Genomic DNA, 23,214 nt, shown 5'->3' with positions numbered 1-23,214 from the left:
ACCTATGTGTCCAATGGGCAAAGTATAATGGCAAAACTTAGGTCTATTCAATATATGATTGAGATGATTGAGTTCCAGAGTAAGACTGTGAACAAAAAATACCATATTGTAGCCCTGGAGAGAGTTCAAACATAAAATAATTTTAGTCCAGATGCAGAGCTGTACCATGAACATGTATTAAGGTTGTCGAAAAAGATAATAATAAAGCTAATGATTTATTGAATCATCAGGTAAAGATGACTTCTGTTCCATCCAAGACTGAAAGCCCTACCAAAACCTGCCCCCACGCAGCCAAGTTCATCCAGAATGGAGTGAATGGAGAGGAGACTAAAGGAGAAGGCCCACAGGAAAGGAAGTGGATTCGCCCTGATGCCCCCAGCAAGTGCACCTGGAAACTGGGGCCTCCCATTGCAGAGTCCCCTCACTTTCACTCAGAATTGTGAGTTTTCAGGCTTCTGGGTCTACACTTCCTGCCATACTTTCATGAGGTCCCCATGTGATTTCTGTTGGGATATGTTGACATACATATACAGATAAGGCGGAACCTGCCAGGACTGAAAGGGTTAATTACATATTTTGCGTCTGCTCGAGTCCCCAAATGTTGAATGCTTGTGAGGCTATATAGGGGCAATGTGTTGGAAAGCACTTTGATACAACAGGGTTTAGAATAGGGTCAAGAAGGGCTCATTACTGATTATACTGCAGTTCCGGCTTCATTATGCGCTTTAGACCTACCTAGTCTTGTTATTTAAGAAGTGTAGCAACATTAACTAAGCTCATAGTAGGACCTACAGTACACCTACACCTACAGTACACAATGAGGATCTTATTTCCACCATTTTTTCCCAACAATTACAAAAACATTGCTGTTATCTGTATTGAAGGGAAAACAATAAAATGCATATTCGTTTTAAATGTTTTATCTGTGATTAGAGCATAAGAAAGTTTACAAATGAGAGAGACCATTCGGCCCATCTTGCTCATTTGATTGTTAGTAGCTTATTGGTCCTTGTTTCTTTTTTCAGGTTGAAAAAGTCCCCAGGGTCGACATTGTCTATACATTTTAGATTTTCAATGCTTGAATCAGATCACCACGTAGTCTTATTTGTTCAAGACTGAATAGATTCAATTCTTTTAGTCTGTTTACGACATGCCTTTTAAACCCTGGATAATTCTGGTCGCTCTTCTTTGCACTCTTTCTAGAACAGCAATATCCTTTTTGTAATGAGGTGACCAGAACAGCAAATGAAATGTTTTCTCAAGAACTATACAGTAACAATCAACACGTTCCTTTTAAATTCAACACTTGTTGCCTCCCATCCCACAGAACAAAAACTCCAAGCATCATGCCAAACATTTTGAAGAAAGTGGGCGACACACCGCTGGTGAAAATCAACAAGATTGGCAAGCATTTTGAGCTGAAATGCGAAATGTGTAAGTAATCAGGAAAGCTATGACCAGTTTGGGGCCATGAGGATACTGTAATAATGGAAGGAAAATGTAACAACCAGTGAACCAATACATGACATTTCTACCAGCTTGTCTGAAGACTTTGCTCCATGAGTCCAGAAGTCTGATGTTAGGTTGTGAGGATTTGCAGTGCTAGCCAGTGCCACAGGATATAAATCTTGTAAAAGCAAAACACAAAATTCACTGGTTGTAGTCACCAAGTGTATTGAAACTTCCTACATTCAGGCAGGCAGCACTGGCTCAACTTTATGTCTGGTCCCCTGTCCCAGAATTGCCAGAGATTTCAGAACATTGTAAACAAATATCAATAAATGCTGTGTGTTGCAGAATACTATATTAAATGACTAAGTCTTTAACTTCCAATTTCTTACATTGTGTTATCCCTAGCAACAGTCCCTTATTTCTTGTACAAATAATTAAATTATGTTTTCAAATACAGTACAGCACTGCGGATTAAAATGTTATGATTCTTTCAAATCACTAGTAAGTACAAGTATATGACAAAATACGATTCAGTATCGGAGCAGATAACGGTGTCAGTGATAGTTACATCAGGATACGATTAAATGCAAAATACTACAGGTTGAATAACACTAGTGCCAGATTACAGTACAGTACTCTGTAAAGTACAGGATTAAATGCAGTAAAATAGGGAGCAGATAATTGCAAGTAAAGCACATTAAGGAAGAGTGATAGTGTCCAGAGGGAAAAGAGGAGTTCTACAGGTGCTGTCTGAAGAGGTGAGTCTTGAGGAGGCGCCAGAAGGTGGTCAGGGACTGGGCAGTCCTGACATCCTGGTTTCTTTTAGCACAGGGACAAATAGTTGAATATTAAGGAAAAAACAAACAAACATGTAGCCGGTGGAAAATGTACCATGTTCATAATCATTCATAAGATAATTAGTAAATGATCAAAAAGATATTGTAGAAAGGAAACCAATGCATACATGGCACTTTCTACTGTACAGAAGAGTGTTCTCCTTTCCTTTAAGAGGTAATTTTATGGGGGTACCAGGTTTATATTACTCATACCATCCTGTGATGTGGTTCGAATTATACTTTTGTATTCCAGTTAATTCAAAATGAATGAACGTTTGAATATTTGTTTTATTTTTTAAAGAATATTCAAACATGAAAAACAGATTATAGTAATGTACAATTACTCAATACAGTAAATGTTTGAATCAATTTTGACTGTTAGTTACTGGAATGTATATGTACTTTTGCACAACAGAGATCTCAAAATAGAGCAATTGTGTTTTCTATTGTAAACTGTACCTTACAATTCATACATCCCCATACTCACACAATGCTGGGTATTTCTAGGTAATCAGAGTCAGAATTTAAATATGTGTCTGTTCCAGTGTGTGCCACTTGTTGAGCCATCAACACTCTGTATATAGCAACATTGCAGGGAAAACTCAGTGGATAAACTGTATTGGATGTGGGTGCTTTCATTGTTTGCCAGATACAAGCTCTAATCCTTTGAACTCAACATGGCATTCACGAGAACTGGCTTTAAAGTCACAAGTTATTTAAATCTGAATGGAAGATTACATTTTGCCAAGTGATTACAATTTTGTGTGGAAAAGAATGTGGATATAAAAAAAAAACAATGTTATTTTTTGTATTTTTTTTTCTTTTTTATTCCCCCATCCCCATCATTCCTGTAGTGGCGAAGTGTGAATTCTTCAATGCAGGAGGCAGTGTGAAAGACAGAATCAGTCTGCGCATGGTGGAGGATGCAGAGAGAGATGGCCTTCTGAAACCAGGAGACACCATTATTGAACCTACATCTGGGAACACTGGTGATTTACTTTGTTCCGTTTTGCTCCAGTTAATATCTTTGAACCATTTAAAGAGCAAGTAGCTGGGTTCTGAAAAAATATAGCGTTACACATCCCCACGTGTTGCTGCAACATATAACGTACATGCAATTTATTTTCATTAAGATCCTGACAACTTTTTACACTTATAACTTTAAAGTCTGTTTCAAAGCTTTTTTTTTTAAATGGTCGCTCTAGTGCACTGATAGTGTAAGGATTATTGACCACATTGTAACAATTATTGACCACAGGTAACGCAGCAATACCGATCTATAATGTGGCACGGAACAGAAAAGCCAGAGCGCTTATGTTTGTTTGTTTTTTTTTGCAGTGATTTAGAGGACAGTTCTCAAACCCTAGTGTACTAGAGCTACTCTTTTTGTTTTCAGACTTGCACGTCAAATATCACAGGCAAGATGGGGGAACGCCTGATTATAGCAGTGCTGAATATCTTGTTCTTTATGATAAGCAGCACAAAAAATATCTCGATAAAGAATACAAACAGAAATTATGGGAAAATGAGGAAATCGGAAAGCAAGCACTTTAGTATGTTAAAATAAACACACTGTTTTGACTACAGGTTTTTGTTAAATATCTGGGTGTAGCTTCTAGAAAGTGCATGACATGAGATACCATGGCCCATTATTAAATATAGACTGAACTACAAAACAAAACGTTCCCTGAAAGAGAAGATGACCACCAACGACTTTATGTATGGGATATGCCTGCCCGTTGGGTAGGTAATTACTGAGCTCACTATACCAGAGCTGCCGATGGGCCCTTTCCTGGGATGACACACTCTGTCCCGCCCACCGAAGGATTAAAACTGTCATCCTGGGGGGCTCCCGAATGGCGCATCCAGTAAAGGCTCTCCACATGGAGTGCAGGATGCACTCTATAGTCTGGACGTCGCGAGTTTGAGTCCAGGCTATTCCACAGCTGACCGTGGACGGGAGCTCCCAGGGAGCGGCGCACAATTGGCCGAGCGTCGCCCGGGGGGAGGGAGGGTTAGGTCGGCCAGGGTGTCCTCGGCTCACTGCGCACCAGCGACCTCTGTAGTCTGGCCGGGCGCCTGCAGGCTTGCCTGTAATCTGCCCAAGAGCTGCGTTGTCCTCCGATGCTGTAGCTCTTGGGTGGCTGTCCGCAGTGTGAAAAAAAGCGGTCGGCTGACGATACACGCTTCGGAGGACATAAGAACATAAGAAAGTTTACAAACGAGAGGAGGCCATTCAGCCCATCTTGCTTGTTTGGTTTTAGTAGCTTATTGATCCCAGAATCTCATCAAACAGCTTCTTGAAGGATCCCAGGGTGTCAGCTTCAACAACATTACTGGGGAGTTGGTTCCAGACCCTCACAATTCTCTGTGTAAAAAAGTGCCTCCTATTTTCTGTTCTGAATGCCCTTTTACCTATTCTCCATTTGTGACCCCTGGTCCTTGTTTCTTTTTTCAGGTCAAAAAGTCCCCTGGGTCGACATTGTCTATACCTTTTAGGATTTTGAATGCTTGAATCAGATCACCGCGTAGTCTTCTTTGTTCAAGACTGAATAGATTCAATTATTTTAGCCTGTCTGCATATGACATGCCTTTTAAACCAGGGATAATTCTGGTTGCTCTTCTTTGCACTCTTTTCTAGAGAAGCAATATCATTTTTGTAACGAGGTGACCAGAACTGAACACAATATTCTAGGTGAGGTCTTACTAATGCATTGTAAAGTTTTAACATTATTTCCCTTGATTTAAATTCAACACTTCTCACAATGTATCCGAGCATCTTGTTCAACCCTTTGCGGTCTTATGTTGGACCTGGTCCGACATTGCAATTATTCCTATCCGGTCCAATGTCGGACCCTGTCCGACATCATCAAAAAGACACAAAAAACTGGTTTTTAGTCGTTTTTTCTACGGAAAAAGCCGAGAAAACCATCGAATGGCCGAGTGGGAGCGACAGGAGCCAAGACAAGCCGAAAAAAAAAAGGGCGTATCTCATGATTAGTCAAAGTTGCCATAAGGAAACTAGCTGCCTGTTACTGAATCAGCGCACAGAGAATAACATGGACATTTGCTGAGCTTTTTTGAGATGTTATAGTAATAAAATAATGACTTGGATTGCATTATTGAGGAGTTTGGTGATAAAACGAGTGATCAGGAGATGATCGTTCGGTATGTACAACTATTATTATTATTATTATTATTATTATTATTATTATTATTATTTATTTCTTAGCATATGTGAAAGCTATAGCGAACGAAAGGGTGGGGCAGGGCTGGAGATGCCTAGGGAGTGCTTTGTTGGTATGCAGGGCCTTTTAAACCCATTTGACTGGAAAAAAAAATACTTTTAAACAGCGTGTCTAAAATTAACTGCGCATGTGAAAATAAATTGGACCTGACGCGCCTGACACGCACTTAATAAATGGACTGCAAAGGGTCAAAGCTCTTTTTTTTTTTTAAATGGTCGCCCTCCCGAGTCAGCGCAGGGGTGGTAGCGGTGAGCTGAGCTTAACCCTTTGCGGTCCATTGTCGGACTGGGTCCGACATTGCAATTATTCCTCTCAGGTCCTTTGTCGGACTGGGTCCGACATCATTATAGCAACACAAAAAACAGGTTTCTAGTCGTTTTTTCTCCGGAAAAAGCCGAGAAAAACATTCAGTTGCCGAGTGGGAGCGACAGGAGCCGAGACAAGTCGGGGGAAAAAAAAAAAAAAAAAGGCGTATCTCATGAATAGTCATACATGGCCCTGGTATCAGATAACGGGGCGGTCGTAAGTAAACAAGCTGGCTGCCTGTGAATCAGCGCACAGAGAACACGGACATTTACAGAGCTTTTTTGAGATGTTATAGTAATAAAATAATGACTTGAATCACATTATTGAGGAGTTTGGTGATAAAACGAGTGATCAGGAGATGATTGATCGGTATGTACAACTATTATTATTATTATTATTATTATTATTATTATTATTATTATTATTATTATTATTATTTATTTCTTACATAGGTGAAAGCTATAGCGAACGAAAGGGTGGGGCGGGGCTGGAGATGCCTAGTGAGTCCTTTGTTGATATGCAGGGCCATTTAAACCCGTTTGACTGTGGAAAAAAATACTTTTAAACAGCGTGGCTAAAATTAACTGCACGTGTGAAAATAAATTAGACCTGCCGTGCCTGACGCGCATTTAATAAATGGACCGCAAAGGGTTAAAAAATAATTGGCCATTCTAAATTGGGATAAAATAATAAAAATAATTGGCAACAACTAAATTAAAAAAATAAATAAACTGTCATCCTGAGGAAGCCATTTCTCTTTTTCCATCGAACCTGTGAGGGTGACCGATGCGACCTTGCTGTTGGTGGTCGTCTTCTCTAAGTAACTTAACGTTCCCTTTCAATTTGAAAATGACCACCAACGAAATTATTTATGGGATAATGTATACCAGAGCAGTTGCGAGGGAGAAGGAATGGCAGCATATGAGCATAGTGGTGTGAGCTTACACCCTCAAGGACCCTTGTGCATAATGAAGGCAAGGCAGGATCTACCACATTTAAGGTGGTAGAACTTGGAGAAAGTATGAATATCGGACAGCAAGGCCCCTCTGAAGAGGGCCCAATTTGTAGCCAACCCTCTAGTGGAGTGTCAGGTGGGGGCAAGCCAGCACCATCATACGCAGTCGAGACTGTGTCCACAATCCAATGTGACAGAAGCTGCTAGAGAGGGGCTGTCCTAGGAACCGTGTCCCGTGACAGACAAAGAGCTGGTCAGACTGGCGCAGAGCTCTTGTCCTATCCACGTAGCATCTCAATGCCCGCACTGGGCAGAGGAAATTCAATCTCTCATCCTTCCTTGAAGGAAATGGGGGTGGATGGAAGGACCAGTTTCATAGACTGATTAATGTGGAAGGCTGTGATCACCTTGGGGAGGAAAACAGGGTTGGTGCGCAGAGACACCCTGCTGCCATCCTCCCAAATACGCATGCAGGAGCTGTGCACGGACAGTGCCTGCAGCTCACTGACCCACTTAGCGGTGATAGCCACAAGGAAGTCTGTCTTCATAGACAGATAATTCAACTCTATGGAGTATATGGGCTCAAGTGGGGCCTTCGTGAGAGCCTCCAGTACTCCATTCGGGGAGAACAGTCCTCCTGGGAGGGCGTAATCACCGAGCGCCTTTAAAAAATTGGGTAGTCAAAAAATGTGCACCCGGAGACACCGAATGTACGGGGGCATGCCATGCAGAAATAGCCGCTAAATACACCTTCAAAGTGGAAGGTGACCTACCAGCATCAAGCAGTTCTTGCAGAAACTGTAAGATAACTGGCATAGGACAAGAGATTGGGTCATGGCTTCCAGCCAGACACCGAGCTTGGAAATACCTCCACTTGTAGCTGTTCAAAGACCTAGTGGAGTCTGCCCTAGCGTTCTGCAAAAGTACCCAGAACTGCATCTGACAGCTCTAGGGCTAACCAGCTGTTATCTTTCAGGTGCCAGACCCATAGCCAGAACCTGCCCAGTTCCTGGTGCAGAGTGTCTCTCGCCTGACTGAGGAGATCCATGCGCAGTAGGATCTCCCAGGGCTGGCCGTGTAACAGCTGGCACTGGGTCGAGAACCAGATTTTCCTAGGCCACTAGGAGAACTGACGCCTCCTCTAACCGGACCTTTTCGAGAAAGGCAGAGAGAAGCGGTATAGGAGGGTAAGCGTACAAAAACGCTTTGGGCCATTCGTGCGCTAGGGCGTTGACGCAGAGTTGACTGCCTAAGCGGTGGCGGGAGTACCACAAGGGGCAGTGTGTCATCTCCACCCAGGCGAAGAGCTTGATCTGTGCCCTCCCGAATCGTTCCAAAATGCGCTCCACTACCTGAGGGTGGAGTCACCCTCTCTGGAGAGGAGGTCTGCTTCCCAGTTCACCGCTCCAGGAATGTGCGTCGCCCGCAGGGACAGCAAGTTTCTCTGAGCCCACATCAAAAGACAGTAGGCCACCCTGGTTGACATACGCCACCACTGTTGTGTTGTCCGTCCGGACCTCTTGGCACTGGGAGGAAATGGCGGAGAGCGAGGGAGACCGCCTGCAGCTCTAGCATGTTTATATGCAGGGGCATCCAGCGGTCCGACCAAGATCTGCAGACTCCTCTGCCTTCCCAGACTGCCCCCCAACTCAAGTTGGAGGCATCTGTCATAACCACTTGGCGGTTGAAGACCACTCCCATATGTACACCCTTGCACGTGAGAGGTCATCCTCGCCGACGGTGTCTGTCGCATTTGGGATTTAGGTGAAACGCATTGAGCCACACTTGTAGTGGGCACATGTGAAGTAGACCCAGCTGAATGGCCGATATGGCTGCGCGCATCGTACTAGAGTCCAGCCGGAGCCCCAAGTGCGTCATGCACTGCACCGGTGTAAGCCACCTCTTTGCATCGTTGATGGTGATGCCCAGCCTTGCCAGGTGCTCTGTCACGACCACCATGTGTGTGGGCAAGCGTGCCAGTACTCCAGCTGTTGTGCCAAAAAGGGGGCCTGAGGCCTGCCAGCCTTCAGGGGCCCTGCCGGGGCTGCTGAGGCTGCGGCGGGGCAGTTTGGGATGGCTGTCTAAGGCTTTGGCCCTGGAAACGCCTCCTGGGATGCTGGTGTGTGGGCTGGCCACATCCTGCGTTCTCTCTGCCTGCTGGGTGGGCCCGGTTGTTCGCTGCTGGTGTGCCCTGTAGGTGATGCCTTGGGTCACCCAGCGGAGCCGTGGGGACTGGAACGGTCTTGGTGACAGTCCGCGTAGGAGGAGCTCACCAGCAGTTTGACCTGCCCCGTGCGGGAGCGCGGGAAGGGAGCAACGCGACCACCTGCCGGGATGCCTCACATTCCCGGTGGGATCTCTGCAGGATCTCGTCCACGGCTGGCCCAAAGGTGTGTCCCTGGGATATAGGCGCGTCTGGCAGCGCAGCCTTATCTGCATCGGGGACCCTGGCTTGCGACAACCACAGCTGTCTGCGAGCCACAATCAAGCTAGCTAGTCTCCGGCCAAGAGCTTGCCCTTGGAGACTGGAGATCTGCAGCAGCTTGTTGGACAGGAGACGTAGCTCTGTGGTCACTGGCTCAGGGAGCAGGGCCTCATGCAGTACACAGTGTTTGACAGGCGAGTTGCCTGCGCCTCTGCTGCATATGCCCGCTTGAGGTGTGTTTCTGTGACCCCGCACTAAGGGTTCAGGCACGCTGGGTCTCTGGCCAACCCACCCACTGGCAGGGCCTTAACCAGGGCCGTGATGGTGGAGTCTACTGGGGGGATCCCAGCTAGGCCCAGCTTTTCCGTGCCTTCTAGAGAGGCAAGCGGTGCAGCCCGCTTCAGCAAGGACCTGAGGCCGGACGATCCCAGGAGGAGTGTACCTCTTCCGTGAAGTCCGGGAACTTTTGAGGGTGAGGAGCCATCGCCTGCGTCTGGAAAACGGACCGACGTGGTTCTGCCGCTAGCGTCCAGGGGACTTGCAGGAAAGCTGCAGGGCATCCCATCAATGCTGAAACTTAGCTAGACAATTGGGGATCGCTGGCTTCTGAGGCTACCTCGATGCCAGCTTCTTCCTCAGCAGGGGGTTCGAGCTCCCCTCCTACCTGCATGTCAGAGGAGAAGGAGGACCCATCCCCAGAGCCCGCTATAAAAAGCGTGTCCTCTTGCACCAGCTGGGACACCTCTTCCCCTCCACCCTGATCTCCCCTGGGGGAGGCGGGGTATGGCAAATGGGGCTGTAACGGAGCTGGGACTGTGGCCGGGGCCGCAGGTGACTGTTTGGCCAAAAGCTCCAGGTCCTGGGCCATCTACATTTTAAAAAAACAGCCACCCTTTTTCTGTGGATGTTTTCTCTATTTTACTCCAATCTACTTCTATTAGTCTCTGTTTCATACCTTCGTAGTTTGCTTTTCTAAAATTGTAAACCTTAGCTTTAGTCATTACTTTTGGGGTTTTAAAAAATATTTCAAATGAGACCATTTTGTGGTCTGAGTTTGCCAATGGCTCTCTGACCTCTGTTTTCGTTATTCTGTCTTCATTATTTGAAAAGACTAAATCAAGGCATGCCACCCCTCTAGTCGGTGCCTTGACAAATTGCGTTAGGAAGCAGTCATTTGTCATTTCCACCATTTCAATTTCATCCGTCGTGCCCCCCATTGGGTTTTCCCATTTTATATGGGGGAAGTTGAAATATCCCATTAGTATGGCTTCTCCTTTTCTACACGCATTTCGAATGTCATTGTACAACAGATTATTTTGCTCAGCGTCTGAATTTGGCGGTCTATAGCATGCTCCTATTATTATGCCCTTTGAATTTGTGTCCATTATTCTGACCCATATTGATTCTGCATTGTTTTCATTGTCCTGATTTAACACCTGGGCTTCAAGGCTATTTCTTATGTATAGCGCTACCCCTCCGCCTCTTCTGTCCTGCCTGTCTTTCCTATACAGTGTGTACCCACTAATATTATATTCGTCTCCATCACTCTCAGACAACCAAGTTTCTGTAACACCTATCACATCGTAGTTACTTGTTAGTGCAGTAGCTTCAAGTTCTAACATTTTGTTTCTGAGACTTCTAGCATTAAGATAAATACATTTAATAGTGGTCTTACCTGAGTTGTTGCCCTTGTTTTGATACCTGAGTTGTTGCCCTTGTTTTGAGATCCTCCCAATAGTACTCAAAGAAATGAAAGAAGTTATTTACAAACCGCTAACCAAGATCATGCAACAGTCTCTTGACACAGGGGTTGTACCGACAGATTGGAAAATTGCAAACGTAATACTGATCCACAAAAAGGGAGACAAAACCGAACCAGGTAACTACAGACCAATAAGCCTGACTTCTATTATATCTAAACTTATGGAAACTATAATAAGATCTAAAATGGAAAATTACCTATATGGTAACAATATCCAGGGAGACAGTCAGCATGGTTTTAGGAAAGGGAGATCGTGTCTGACTAACCTGCTTGACTTTTTTGAGGATTCAACATTGGCAATGGATAATTGCAAAGCATACGAAATGGTTTATTTAGATTTCCAGAAAGCTTTTGACAAAGTCCCGCATAAAAGATTAATTCTCAAACTGAACGCAGTAGGGATTCAAGGAAATGCATGCACATGGATTAGGGAGTGGTTAACATGTAGAAAACAGAAAGTACTGATTAGAGGAGAAACCTCAAAATGGAGCGAGGTAACCAGTGGTGTACCACAGGGATCAGTATTAGGTCCTCTGCTATTCCTAATCTATATTAATGATTTAGATTCTGGTATAGTAAGCAAACTTGTTAAATTTGCAGACGACACAAAAACAGGAGGAGTGGCAAACACTGTTGCAGCAGCAAAGGTCATTCAAAATGATCTAGACAGCATTCAGAACTGGGCAGACACATGGCAAATGAAATTTAATAGAGAAAAGTGTAAAGTATTGCATGCAGGCAATAAAAATGTGCATCATAAATATCATATGGGAGATACTGAAATTGACGATGGGAACTATGAAAAAGACCTAGGAATTTATGTTGACTCAGAAATGTCTTCTTCTAGACAATGTGGGGAAACTATAAAGAAGTGTTGAATTTAAATCAAGAGAAGAAATGTTAAAACTTTACAATGCATTAGTAAGACCTCACCTAGAATATTGTGTTCAGTTCTGGTCACCTCGTTACATAAAGGATATTGCTGCTCTAGAAAGAGTGCAAAGAAGAGCAACCAGAATTATCCCAGGTTTAAAAGGCATGTCGTATGCAGACAGGCTAAAAGAATTGAATCTGTTCAGTCTTGAACAAAGAAGACTATGCGGCGATCTGATTCAAACATTCAAAATCCTAAAAGGTATAGACAATGTCGACCCATGGGACTTTTTTGACGTGAAAAAAGAATCAAGGACCAGGGGTCACAAAAGGAGATTAGATAAAGGGGCAGTCAGAACAGAAAATAGGAGGCACTTTTTTACACAGAGAATTGTGAGGGTCTGGAACCAACTCCCCAGTAATGTTGTTGAAGCTGACACCCTGGGATCCTTCAAGAAGCTGCTTGATGAGATTCTGGGATCAATAAGCTACTAACAACCAAACGAGCAAGATGGGCTGAATGGCCTCCTCTCGTTTGTAAACTTTCTTATGTTCTTATGTTCTTATACCCCCATCTGAGATACAGTCATAATAAAATTAAAACAGAAAAAAAGGTTTGTAGAAGAACATGACACAACAAAACGCACAAGCCTTAGAGTGTATGATGGATACAATTATAAAAGTTACAGTATTATAATGGGAAAAAAATATGTTATATTTACTTTTGGATAAAAATAGTTCCTCAAACAGGTTTCTAGTTGTTGTAAACATCAACATCATGTTATTGTAATTACTAATTTAATTAAAATCAACGAAGCCTCCATGCTAAACTCAGTCACACAGAAATGACATAGGACTATTCCATGATAGCAAATGGCAATCATGTAGCCTATTTTTATTGATAATAAAATTACAGAAAAGGCAGCAAAGAAAAGTTCACTTTCCACGGCTCTCTACAGCTGACCTCATTATGAAAACATATAACCATGCAGCAGCTTGCACCCGATCCATATTGCCTTCAGATTGGATATAATCTGAAGACAATAGGCAAATTCAGCAGGACAAGGTGGTGATTGTGGCAGTTTGTTGTTGTAACACAACAAACCTTGAAAACATCTAGGGGGGGTGAATACTTACTATAGGCACTGTATGTACCGTTTTTGCCGCCCCCTTCAATTTGCCGCCCTAGGCAGCCGCCTGTTCTGTCCATGTGGTTATGCCGGCCCTGGTTGCAGCAACATGTGGGGACATGTAACGCTATATTTTTTGGAATCCCGCTACTTGCTCTTTAAGTAAGGCATTGAACTCTGTCTCATCTGGCTTTTCCAGCACTATGAGATCTTTGGTCTGACCACCAACAGAAATGCAGCTCTTTTGCAGTCTTCAATGCCGTTTTACTTTGAAACCTGTCTTCATGTTTACTGTTGAAACCTCTCTTCATATGTGCCAAAGGTTTCCGGTGCCTCATCACAGCACAAACCAGTCTCGCTGCTGAAGAGGACCATTTTAAATTTGCATTTCTTTTATAACCCGGTAGCTCGCTACTTTTTTTGGATGACAACCCAGTCCCATCCTCATGGCCAATTTTGCTGTGTGTGTAATAAAAATAGGAGCCTGGGCTTTAATTAAAGAAAAAGTAATGCATTTATTTAAACCAACATTAAAATACGAGCAGCGGCAGACACTGTGGCAGAACTGATGCGTCTTTACATTCACTCCCCTATTGATACCTCGGTCACCTGGCCAGTCACGTTAAAGGTGTGAATATGCATTAATGCCAATTACATGTATTAGTTTACTTTTAAACTTCATATCCTTTTAGCGATGTCTAAAACACTACGCTCGGCCTGGGCTGTGTTTTGGTTTCTGTGTCAGTTTTATAAACTTCATTAGAATAAATGTCATTTTTTTTCACCAAATAGGTATTGGCCTTGCTTTGGCTGCAGCTGTCAAGGGTTACCGCTGTATTATCGTCATGCCTGAAAAAATGAGCATGGAAAAGGTTAGTCTTGCCATTTTGTGTTTCTGTTTCATATGCTTGTTTAATGTTCTTCCTTTATTATTATTATTATTATTATTATTATTATTATTATTATTATTATCATCATCTCTCCCTCTATGATTAGATTTGTGCAAAACCTGGGTGCCTTTCCAGAAACTAAATTATTGATTATTTTGTAACAATGTAGTTACTCCTGCCAAGTTAAAATAAATGGAGTAAGTACCGTGACAATACAGGAGTGAACTTTATGGGAAAATTGGCTATTTCCTGTTTGAATGACATTATACTTAAGCTTTTATACAAAACTACACTCTCAACATTGAACAATATTACTTATCTGTTTTATAGATTAGGAGCAGTGAAAAAGTGAAGACGAATTCAACTTAATGAAACCAGGCATACTTGTAGGGATTTGAGGTATACTGGGGAATGCAAATTTGAACTCTCTTGTACTTAAATTTTTCAAAACTTTTTTTCCCCCAAATGCTTAATTACGACCATGACAACTGGAATGTTAGTCATGTTAGCTGAAATAAAACATACATCTGAAAAGGCTCTTTAGCCAAGTATTAGTTGCTCCTGGAGGAACGGGTTAAAGTCCCAGGATTAACAAAAATGTGAAATGGTAACAAAACATTGGATATGTAAGTTTATATCTGACTTTTTTTTTACATGTGAAATTTTTAGTATGTATGCTCTGCTGAGAAAAACAAACTTGGCATACCTTATCATGTATTTCTAATCTGAATCCTCACAAACAGCCGTGAAATATTTTGTGCAGGCCTACTTTACCTGCCTGTAGTCATACCCACCGTTCCAGTTTTGTATCTGGACCCTTTTTTCTTTTTACTATGCAGGTGGATGTACTGAGGGCTCTGGGAGCAGAGATTGTGAGGACACCCACCAGTGCCAGGTTTGACTCCCCAGAGTCCCATGTTGGTGTCGCCTGGAGGCTAAAGAATGAAATCCCAAACTCCCACATTCTTGACCAGGTACATTACCATGGGATTGTAGTGTATACAGTGTTGGTATTGGGTAGAAGAGGTCCTCCAGGCAGTCTGTCACCCTTCTGATGAAATTCTAAACCAACGCACAGGCTTTTTCAGGAACATCACTGTTCCATAAATATCTATGAATTAATCAATCAATCAAATATCTACCATAAACTACAAGATTTGAGTAGAAATCAGAAGGAATTATGTAGTGAGTTTATTGTAAAAAGTACACAATGTTCTGTGTGTTGTTTTCATTCTAATTAGGTCTGTTAAGCGGATGTAACATGAGGCAACTTTTACTGGCAACTGTTATATCAAGAGAGTGGCTGGCAACAAAATAACTTCAACTTCTATGCAACACCAGACAACTTTCAAAGGCAACTTCTTTTAGGAATCTAAAGGATCTGAGAGAGAAACCAATAATATTTAATTTAATTTACAAACCTTCAAAAGACAAGTCCAACCAGCTCCCTTGTGTATAGAGATATTAATTACTGTACATTCAATTAAAACATATTAAAAATGACCTAGACAGCATTCAGAACTGGGCAGACACATGGCAAATGACATTTAATAGAGAAAAGTGTAAGATACTGCATGCAGGCAATAAAAATGTGCATTATAAATATCGTATGGGAGATACTGAAATTGAAGAAGGAATCTATGAAAAAGACCTAGGAGTTTATGTTGACTCGGAAATGTCTTCATCTAGACAATGGGGAAGCTAAAAAAAGGCCAATAAGATGCTCGGATATATTGTGAGAAGTGTTGAATTTAAATCAAGGGAAGTAATGTTAAAACTTTACAATGCATTAGTAAGACCTCACCTAGAATATTGTGTTCAGTTCTGGTCACCTTGTTACAAAAAGGATATTGCTGCTGTAGAAAGAGTGCAAAGAGCGACCAGAATTATCCCGGGTTTAAAGGGCATGTCGTATGCAGACAGGCTAAAATAATTTAATCTTTTCAGTCTTGAACAAAGAAGACTACGCGGTGATCTGATTCAAGCATTCAAAATTCTAAAAGGTATTGACAATGTCGACCTAGGGGACTTTTTCGACCTGAAAAAAGAAACAAGGACCAGGGGTCACAAATGGAGATTAGATAAAGGGGCATTCAGAACAGAAAATAGGAGGCACTTTTTTACACAGAGAATTGTGAGGGTCTGGAACCAACTCCCCAGTAATGTTGTTGAAGCTGACACCCTGGGATCCTTCAAGAAGCTGCTTGATGAGATTCTGGGATCAATAAGCTACTAACAACCAAACGAACAAGATGGGCCGAATGGCCTCCTCTCGTTTGTAAACGTTCTTATGTTCTTACCTGGGATAGGCTGAGGTTGTCTTTTACTGTAGCTCAGTTCGGGGTGTTCGTTGCTATGGAATAGGTATGTGTGTGTTATTACCTGGGATAGGCTGAGGTTGTCTTTTACTGTAGCTCAGTTCGGGGTGTTCGTTGCTATGGAATAGGTATGTGTGTGTTATTACCTGGGATAGGCTGAGGTTGTCTTTTACTGTAGCTCAGTTCGGGGTGTTCGTTGCTATGGAATAGGTATGTGTGTGTTATTACCTGGGATAGGCTGAGGTTGTCTTTTACTGTAGCTCAGTTCGGGGTGTTCGTTGCTATGGAATAGGTATGTGTGTGTTCTTACCTGGGATAGGCTGAGGTTGTCTTTTACTGTAGCTCAGTTCGGGGTGTTCGTTGCTATGGAATAGGTATGTGTGTGTTATTACCTGGGATAGGCTGAGGTTGTCTTTTACTGTAGCTCAGTTCGGGGTGTTCGTTGCTATGGAATAGGTATGTGTGTGTTCTTACCTGGGATAGGCTGAGGTTGTCTTTTACTGTAGCTCAGTTCGGGGTGTTCGTTGCTATGGAATAGGTATGTGTGTGTTCTTACCTGGGATAGGCTGAGGTTGTCTTTTACTGTAGCTCAGTTCGGGGTGTTCGTTGCTATGGAATAGGTATGTGTGTGTTATTACCTGGGATAGGCTGAGGTTGTCTTTTACTGTAGCTCAGTTCGGGGTGTTCGTTGCTATGGAATAGGTATGTGTGTGTTATTACCTGGGATAGGCCGAGGCTGTCTCGGCTAGCCTTTGGTTGCACTGCATCTCGTATGTATGCCAAACACTCACAGTGCTGCCATTTTGGGATGTACAGGTTATCAGCACTAGCACCTGATCTTTTACTATTTTCTTTTTTATGTTCTCTCATGTAAATCATCCTAATGTTCCACTTAGATTTGAATTATTTCTCTGTTTAAAATCAATGATGGATTGTCAAAACTTCTTTTTAACCCATTATGTTCAGATGTTTCAAATTATCTTTAGCAAACAATGAATACAATTGTCTAGAATGGTATTGTATTACTAGGTGCAGATCGCTAACCAGGTTGCAGTTATCAGAATAAAGGTTTATTGGTGAATAAAACCTTGTTACAAAAAGGATATTGCTGCTCTAGAAAGATTGCAAATAAGAGCAACCAGAATTATCCAGGGTTTAAAAGGCATGTCGTATGCAGACAGGCTCAAAGAATTGAATCTATTCAGTCTTGAACAAAGGAGACTATGCGGTGATTTGATTCAAGCATTGAAAATTCTAAAAAAGAAACAAGGACCAGGGGTCACAAATGGAGATTAGATAAAGGGGCATTCAGAACAGTAAATAGGAGGCACTTTTTTACACAGAGAATTGTGAGTGTCTGGAACCAACTCCCCAGTAATGTTGTTGAAGCTGACACCCTGGGATCCTTCAAGAAGCTGCTTGATGAGATTCTGGGATCAATAAGCTACTAACAACCAAACGAGCAAGATGGGTTGAATGGCCTCCTCTCGTTTGTTAAACTTTCTTATGTTCTTCTTATATATTTGAGACTGTGTATGCACTTCAAAATGATTGTGTGTGTAAATTTTCATTTATAGTTTTAAGTAATTACTTAATTTGGGGTGCTTATAGCAATAAACTGCAATATTAAGATGTAAATTTCAAATATAAATATACAGACCTGTAAAGCAAAATTCATTGCACTTGCCCAAATGTTCCGACAATTCCTTCAGGGATTGTCTTCTCTTGTCCCGTTTTAAAGTATTCAGGATTTGAAGATCACATAAGAACCTGTGAACTAAAACAAAAGTGTATTACAAATTGAAATAAACTTTTGATAATTTATATATATATATATATATATATATATATATATATATATATATATATATATATATATATATATATATAAAGTTGTTTAAACTTATTTTGAATGTGTTACTTTTAATATTTTTTGTAGCCAACAAAATACTTTTTAATATGGCCACTTTTAGCAAGTTTGATGCACTGTATCAACATAATGGTATTTCAAAGTTGTGTTTGAATGTTTCAGTGTAACTTTGGACACGTGAATAGTGTCAAGTTTTGGAAGTTCATTCAATTTTTACATACTTTTACCCAACCTGTGTCATTAGAATATGATGGAAATAAAAAGTTATATGTGTGAATACTAAGTAATCGAGGTGATTTACAGGGATTTTCAAACATACTACATATACAACATTACACAGTGTAACACGCTATAAATCCAACAAGGTGGCGCTAGGTGACTATGGTTGTCCCTCACTTGTACCCGCTTCCCTCTCGCTAATACGAGGTTCACCCACATACTCCAGCCCCAGGCTTCATGGTATGGACTAGGCCTTCACTATTTGAGCTCTATGAAATAATTTAGCTGCTGTAAGCTATAACATAAATAACATAATTTTACATAAAATGTAGATAACTTACTTTTGGTAGCCATGTTTTATTTTTTTTTCTGTTGGCGTCTTGAGGTCACATGATATAAATCTGGATCATGATTGGCTACAAAGTTGCTGTGACAGTTTAAAGTTGAAGCAATAAAATCAAAAGTATCTAATTTTGAGCAACTTTGAAAAACTCCTTGATAACGTTGCATGCAGCTTATCGCTGCAACAGTTGCCTGAAATAGGTGCTTGAAAGTTGCCTGGTGTTACTTAGTGCCCTTGAAACTCTTGTTGCCTTTTCACAGTATCGCAATCCCAGCAACCCCCTGGCTCACTATGACACTACAGCCGAGGAGATTATCCAACAGTGTGATGGTAGGTTTGAATGTTTACATCTGGAAACTTACTTACTGCTTTATAGATATTGTAAATACATAATTGTTTGCAAGCTTTTTTTATTGGTCTACTTTTGTAATTGGAATTAAAGGTAACATTTCTGGCACTAAGGTTAAATGCTCGATAGTACATACTGTGATTCCTGAGATTCTGAAGATCACATGAGGGAGGCATTAACTCTTGTAGTTCTTAAAGATACTGTGTGGATAATGCAAAGTTTTTTCAAATTTTCACTTTGCAACAACTGTGCTTGTAGCCTGTATTCTTAGGTACAATGAAGCACTGTATAAGTATAAGATAAATTAATTTTGCAAAGTCATAACCATAGTACAGCATTCACAGTACATAAAGTACATAGATAAAAACTAATGGTCTAATGGCATTCTACAACAGTCTTGTTGGTTCTTTCAAAAGAACACTTTCTCTTTGCAGCACATTGAAACCTCTTGGTCCGTTTTTTACATAGTTGCGTTATTCTTTAACACTAAAGCCCATTAGCCACTGTTGAGTTCACTTGAGCTGATACCGACTCTGACACTACAAGATGCCCCTACAATTTTCTAGACAACAATATGAAACCGAGGATAAGAGCATGCTTTTCTGTTCTGAAGCCTTCCTTTCAGCCGCCGTCCAAAATAAATGTGTGCTGTTGGAAGGTAGTGTATTAACTATAGTATTTATACCTCCTTTTTATCGTCTTCCTGTGTTTTATAACCTTTTAGGGAAGGTTGATATGCTGGTGGCTGGAGCTGGGACAGGGGGCACCATCACTGGCATTGCCAGAAAACTTAAGGAGAAGTGCCCTAACTGCAAGGTGAGTGCCAACTTGAGTTTCGCAAAGAACTGTAAAAACCTGAGAAATGTTTGCTGCAGAGCAGTATCTAAGTGTGTTTTGATGTTTGTGGTGTCATTTTACCAGGTAAACTGGATTGTTTTATTCTTCCCCTAATGGGTCAAGGACATGAGCTAGCATTTTTATTACCTTGAGTTTAAGTACATATTTGTCCCCGTTTTTAGTGAAGGTACCAAAAACGACATGCAGCAAGATGTGAGGGGTCATAATTTTTATTTTTTTTTATAAATAAATATTCTTTAAAAAAATAAATAAAAAAAGATACAGTTCAGTAACTAAAGTGTATTTTTATACAAATGAGCAAAACTCGATTAAAGCCATCCCGCTGTACAGTATCTAGTTCTGAACTTTAAATGTCTCTCCCTCCGCCTCCCCCAAAACTAAAGGGATTTAATAATTTTAACCTACTATCATTTGGTACTTTGCCCTTCTCTTTACCTCGTCAACACAATCTTTGTACTTGTGGAGCTGTCGTCTTGGTCTTAATCAGAGAAAAACGAACATCCACAGAAATAAACTTATGACTTTGTGTGTATCAAAAAAAGTTAACTTGTATTTCAAATATTTAAGTTAATAGCTTTACAAAATCTGTATACATTACATTATTTTAATTGTTAGTTTTAGGGATAACTGGGTTATATTTATCATTGCCATAAGTATCCCCCAAGTCATTATGCATGTAAAAGCCAATACAGTAAAATAATTGTAGCTAATAAGATAATTCTATAAACTGGACCTATTTTGCACTTCCATTAGCTACATAGGGCTCAAATATGCAGTTTTGAAAGTAACTTATACGATACTATAGCATTTTAAACCAGGAAATATGTTGTACTTGTACTGATTTTGTTAGCTACAATCACTCCTCAAAAATCTCAAGCATGGATGCATTTTCATGAATGATTTTATTTGTTTAATTGAAATCAACTAATCTCTCAACAAATGTGTAATTTAAGTTGTGCAGCTAATATTAGAATTTGCTGGACTTTTCAAAACAAAAACAAAAAATAGTGACCATTTTCAGTGTGCAAAACCAATGAAAAAATAGAGTTATTGTACTTGACAAATATTTATAAAGGACACACATGTTTAGTCTGTCACAAGTATTATGTTACCCTTCATGTCGCTTTTTTCCAGGTGTAGAAACAGCTGGAGTACACAGTAAGTGGCAGGAGGTGGAATTAAGTTTCTGAAAGTTTGTAAACTGTGAAGGGCACATTTCAGAATTGTAGGACAGCGTTTTTTTTTTTTTTTTTTTTTTTTTTGGATGTGCAGTGTATTATTGTGGATCAGGTTAAAGTAGTTGTGGCTAAAAAAATAGTTACATAAATCTTGGGTGTTTTGCACTGCCATTTGCTATATGAAATGTTTATTTCTGATATTAAAATGGCTTTCTGTTTTTGTTCAGATTATTGGAGTGGATCCTGAGGGCTCTATCCTTGCTGACCCGGAGGAAATGAACAAGACTGATAAGACCTCGTATGAAGTGGAGGGGATCGGCTATGACTTCATTCCCACTGTCCTTGACAGATCAGTGAGTTACACAAGTGCTGCGCACTGTGTGGGGCGAGTCCCCCCAGGGATGGGAGAGTCAGTAAGAGGGGGGCGTGACTATGACTAAAGAGGCAGTTCTGTAAAAATTATTTATTTAAAAAAATAAATAAATAAATAAATAATGTGAACATTTTTAAGTAAATACATGAGACAGCTTAGTCCAGGTTCTTACCTTTCAAATCACTCTAGGACTTGTAGAAACAGAGAAATGATGTTTGAAATGGCGAGTGTGTCAGTGAAACTGCAGTGAAAATGGTGGCTTCCATGTATGGGACAAGTATTAAAAAAATTAACAGGTGTTTTTTTCCTGATTTAATGCAAGTCACATGTTCTTTCCTAAATTTAACAAAAAAGTCCACATTTAGCTAAATACATAAATGTTAACAAACACATTCTTAAAAGTTTTGAAATTTGTAATTGTTTTGTATTCAGAGGAGTCGGGGAAGCGGAGAGATTGGCTCTCGGAGTGTAGGGGCAGCTCTGATGGGTGAGGCTCGTTTGCATGTCAGTTTCAGATTTAGAAGGGGGCGGCATATAAAAAGTTTGTGCACCACTGTGTTACACCACCTTCCCAGAGAAGGTGGAAACCGATGATTTGCATCAACAGGCGTGAAATAGCCAAGAGAAATATGATTATTACGAAATAGCCGAGAGAAATATGATTATTACGAGCTGAAAGATGGGCAGGCAGGAACATGAGGGATTGTAACCAGAAGATATATTACTGATGTTGGTTATGCTAAAACCTCAGTGGTATTCTTCTGGAGAAAGGTGGCCTCTTGTTCTAAATAAATATGATGTTTTGGTCTAGAGCAGTGGCTCTCAACCTTTTTTTTATCCAGGGACCCCTTAATTTAAAAAGACAAACCTGCAGACCCGTGCCCCAAACATACAGCTTCACCATTTTGCTTATAAATGGTTTCTTACACATTTAATTCTTTTAATAGTTTGCACAAATGTTTCCAAGCTCAATAAACTGATTATCCTCTCTGGGGGTCATTTCAAGCAATTCCACATTAGTTGGTAAAAAGGGATTTGTGGTCCTCATCCTTTCAGAAGTACTTACCATGTCACTGAAGTAAATTGGCGCAGAAGGGAATATGGGGGTTCCCCCATTACAGCACATAAAGCCAGGCAGTCAGCTTCAACTTCATCGAAGTTCAGAAATTCATGAAGAAGTGAAAGCATGCTCCCATTCCCCCCTCCTGTGCGCACTCTCTTCTACCACACATTCTGTTTCTAATGAACGCAGACACTTTGTTCGGTAGTGTGACAAGAGTGGACTGACACCATTGCATGCTAATATTAAGTTATTCAGGTGATCAAAAATATCAGCAAGCCAATTTTCATGTGAGAATTTACTAGCCAATCTGTGCATCTTTACAGATTCCGGAAGTTCAAAAACTCGATTCACACCTTTTCCCTTGGAAAGCCGTCTGATCTCTGTCTGAAAAAGAAGGCTATGATGCATCTGCTCCATTTCTGCAATACCTGAAAAATGCATGCATTCAATCGGTGTGCTTTTATAAAGTTGACAACTTTTTATTTTCTTGTCAAGTACATCTTTAAGGACATCTGACATCTTTCACAACTAAGTTTTCCCTATGAAGCATGCACTGTGTTAATTTTGTGAAAGGTGCTATATCTTTAATTTTCTTTGCGACCCCATTATGCTTTCCCGTCATTGTAGCTACACCGTCTGTGCACACACCATAACACTTCCCCCAGTCCAGGTTGTTGTTCGACATCGACAAATGGATAATTGCAAAGCATACGACATGGTTTATTTAGAGTTCCAGAAAGCTTTTGACAGAGTCCCACATAAAAGA

At 41.0% G+C, this 23,214-nt stretch overlaps 1 protein-coding gene across 5 annotated transcripts in view; it reads left to right on the top strand.

Annotated features, from left to right (window-relative positions):
* The window catches only part of LOC117406668 (cystathionine beta-synthase-like protein), a 94,711-nt gene that overhangs the window by 10,262 nt on the left and 61,235 nt on the right, over nt 1–23,214 (top strand). For all 5 annotated transcript variants that reach the window (XM_034010883.3, XM_034010881.3, XM_034010879.3 and 2 more), the window contains exons 2-9: nt 231–439; nt 1,328–1,434; nt 3,143–3,277; nt 13,780–13,859; nt 14,717–14,851; nt 18,888–18,957; nt 19,701–19,792; nt 21,240–21,365. In XM_034010883.3, the coding sequence (XP_033866774.2) occupies nt 237–439; nt 1,328–1,434; nt 3,143–3,277; nt 13,780–13,859; nt 14,717–14,851; nt 18,888–18,957; nt 19,701–19,792; nt 21,240–21,365 (948 nt within the window). In that variant the 5' untranslated portion in view covers nt 231–236. The remainder of the gene's footprint in view (nt 1–230; nt 440–1,327; nt 1,435–3,142; nt 3,278–13,779; nt 13,860–14,716; nt 14,852–18,887; nt 18,958–19,700; nt 19,793–21,239; nt 21,366–23,214) is intronic.

The sequence above is a fragment of the Acipenser ruthenus genome, chromosome 8 (genome assembly GCF_902713425.1).
Source record: "Acipenser ruthenus chromosome 8, fAciRut3.2 maternal haplotype, whole genome shotgun sequence".
Lineage (NCBI taxonomy): Eukaryota > Metazoa > Chordata > Actinopteri > Acipenseriformes > Acipenseridae > Acipenser > Acipenser ruthenus.
This window is presented reverse-complemented; position numbering and strand designations above follow the sequence as displayed.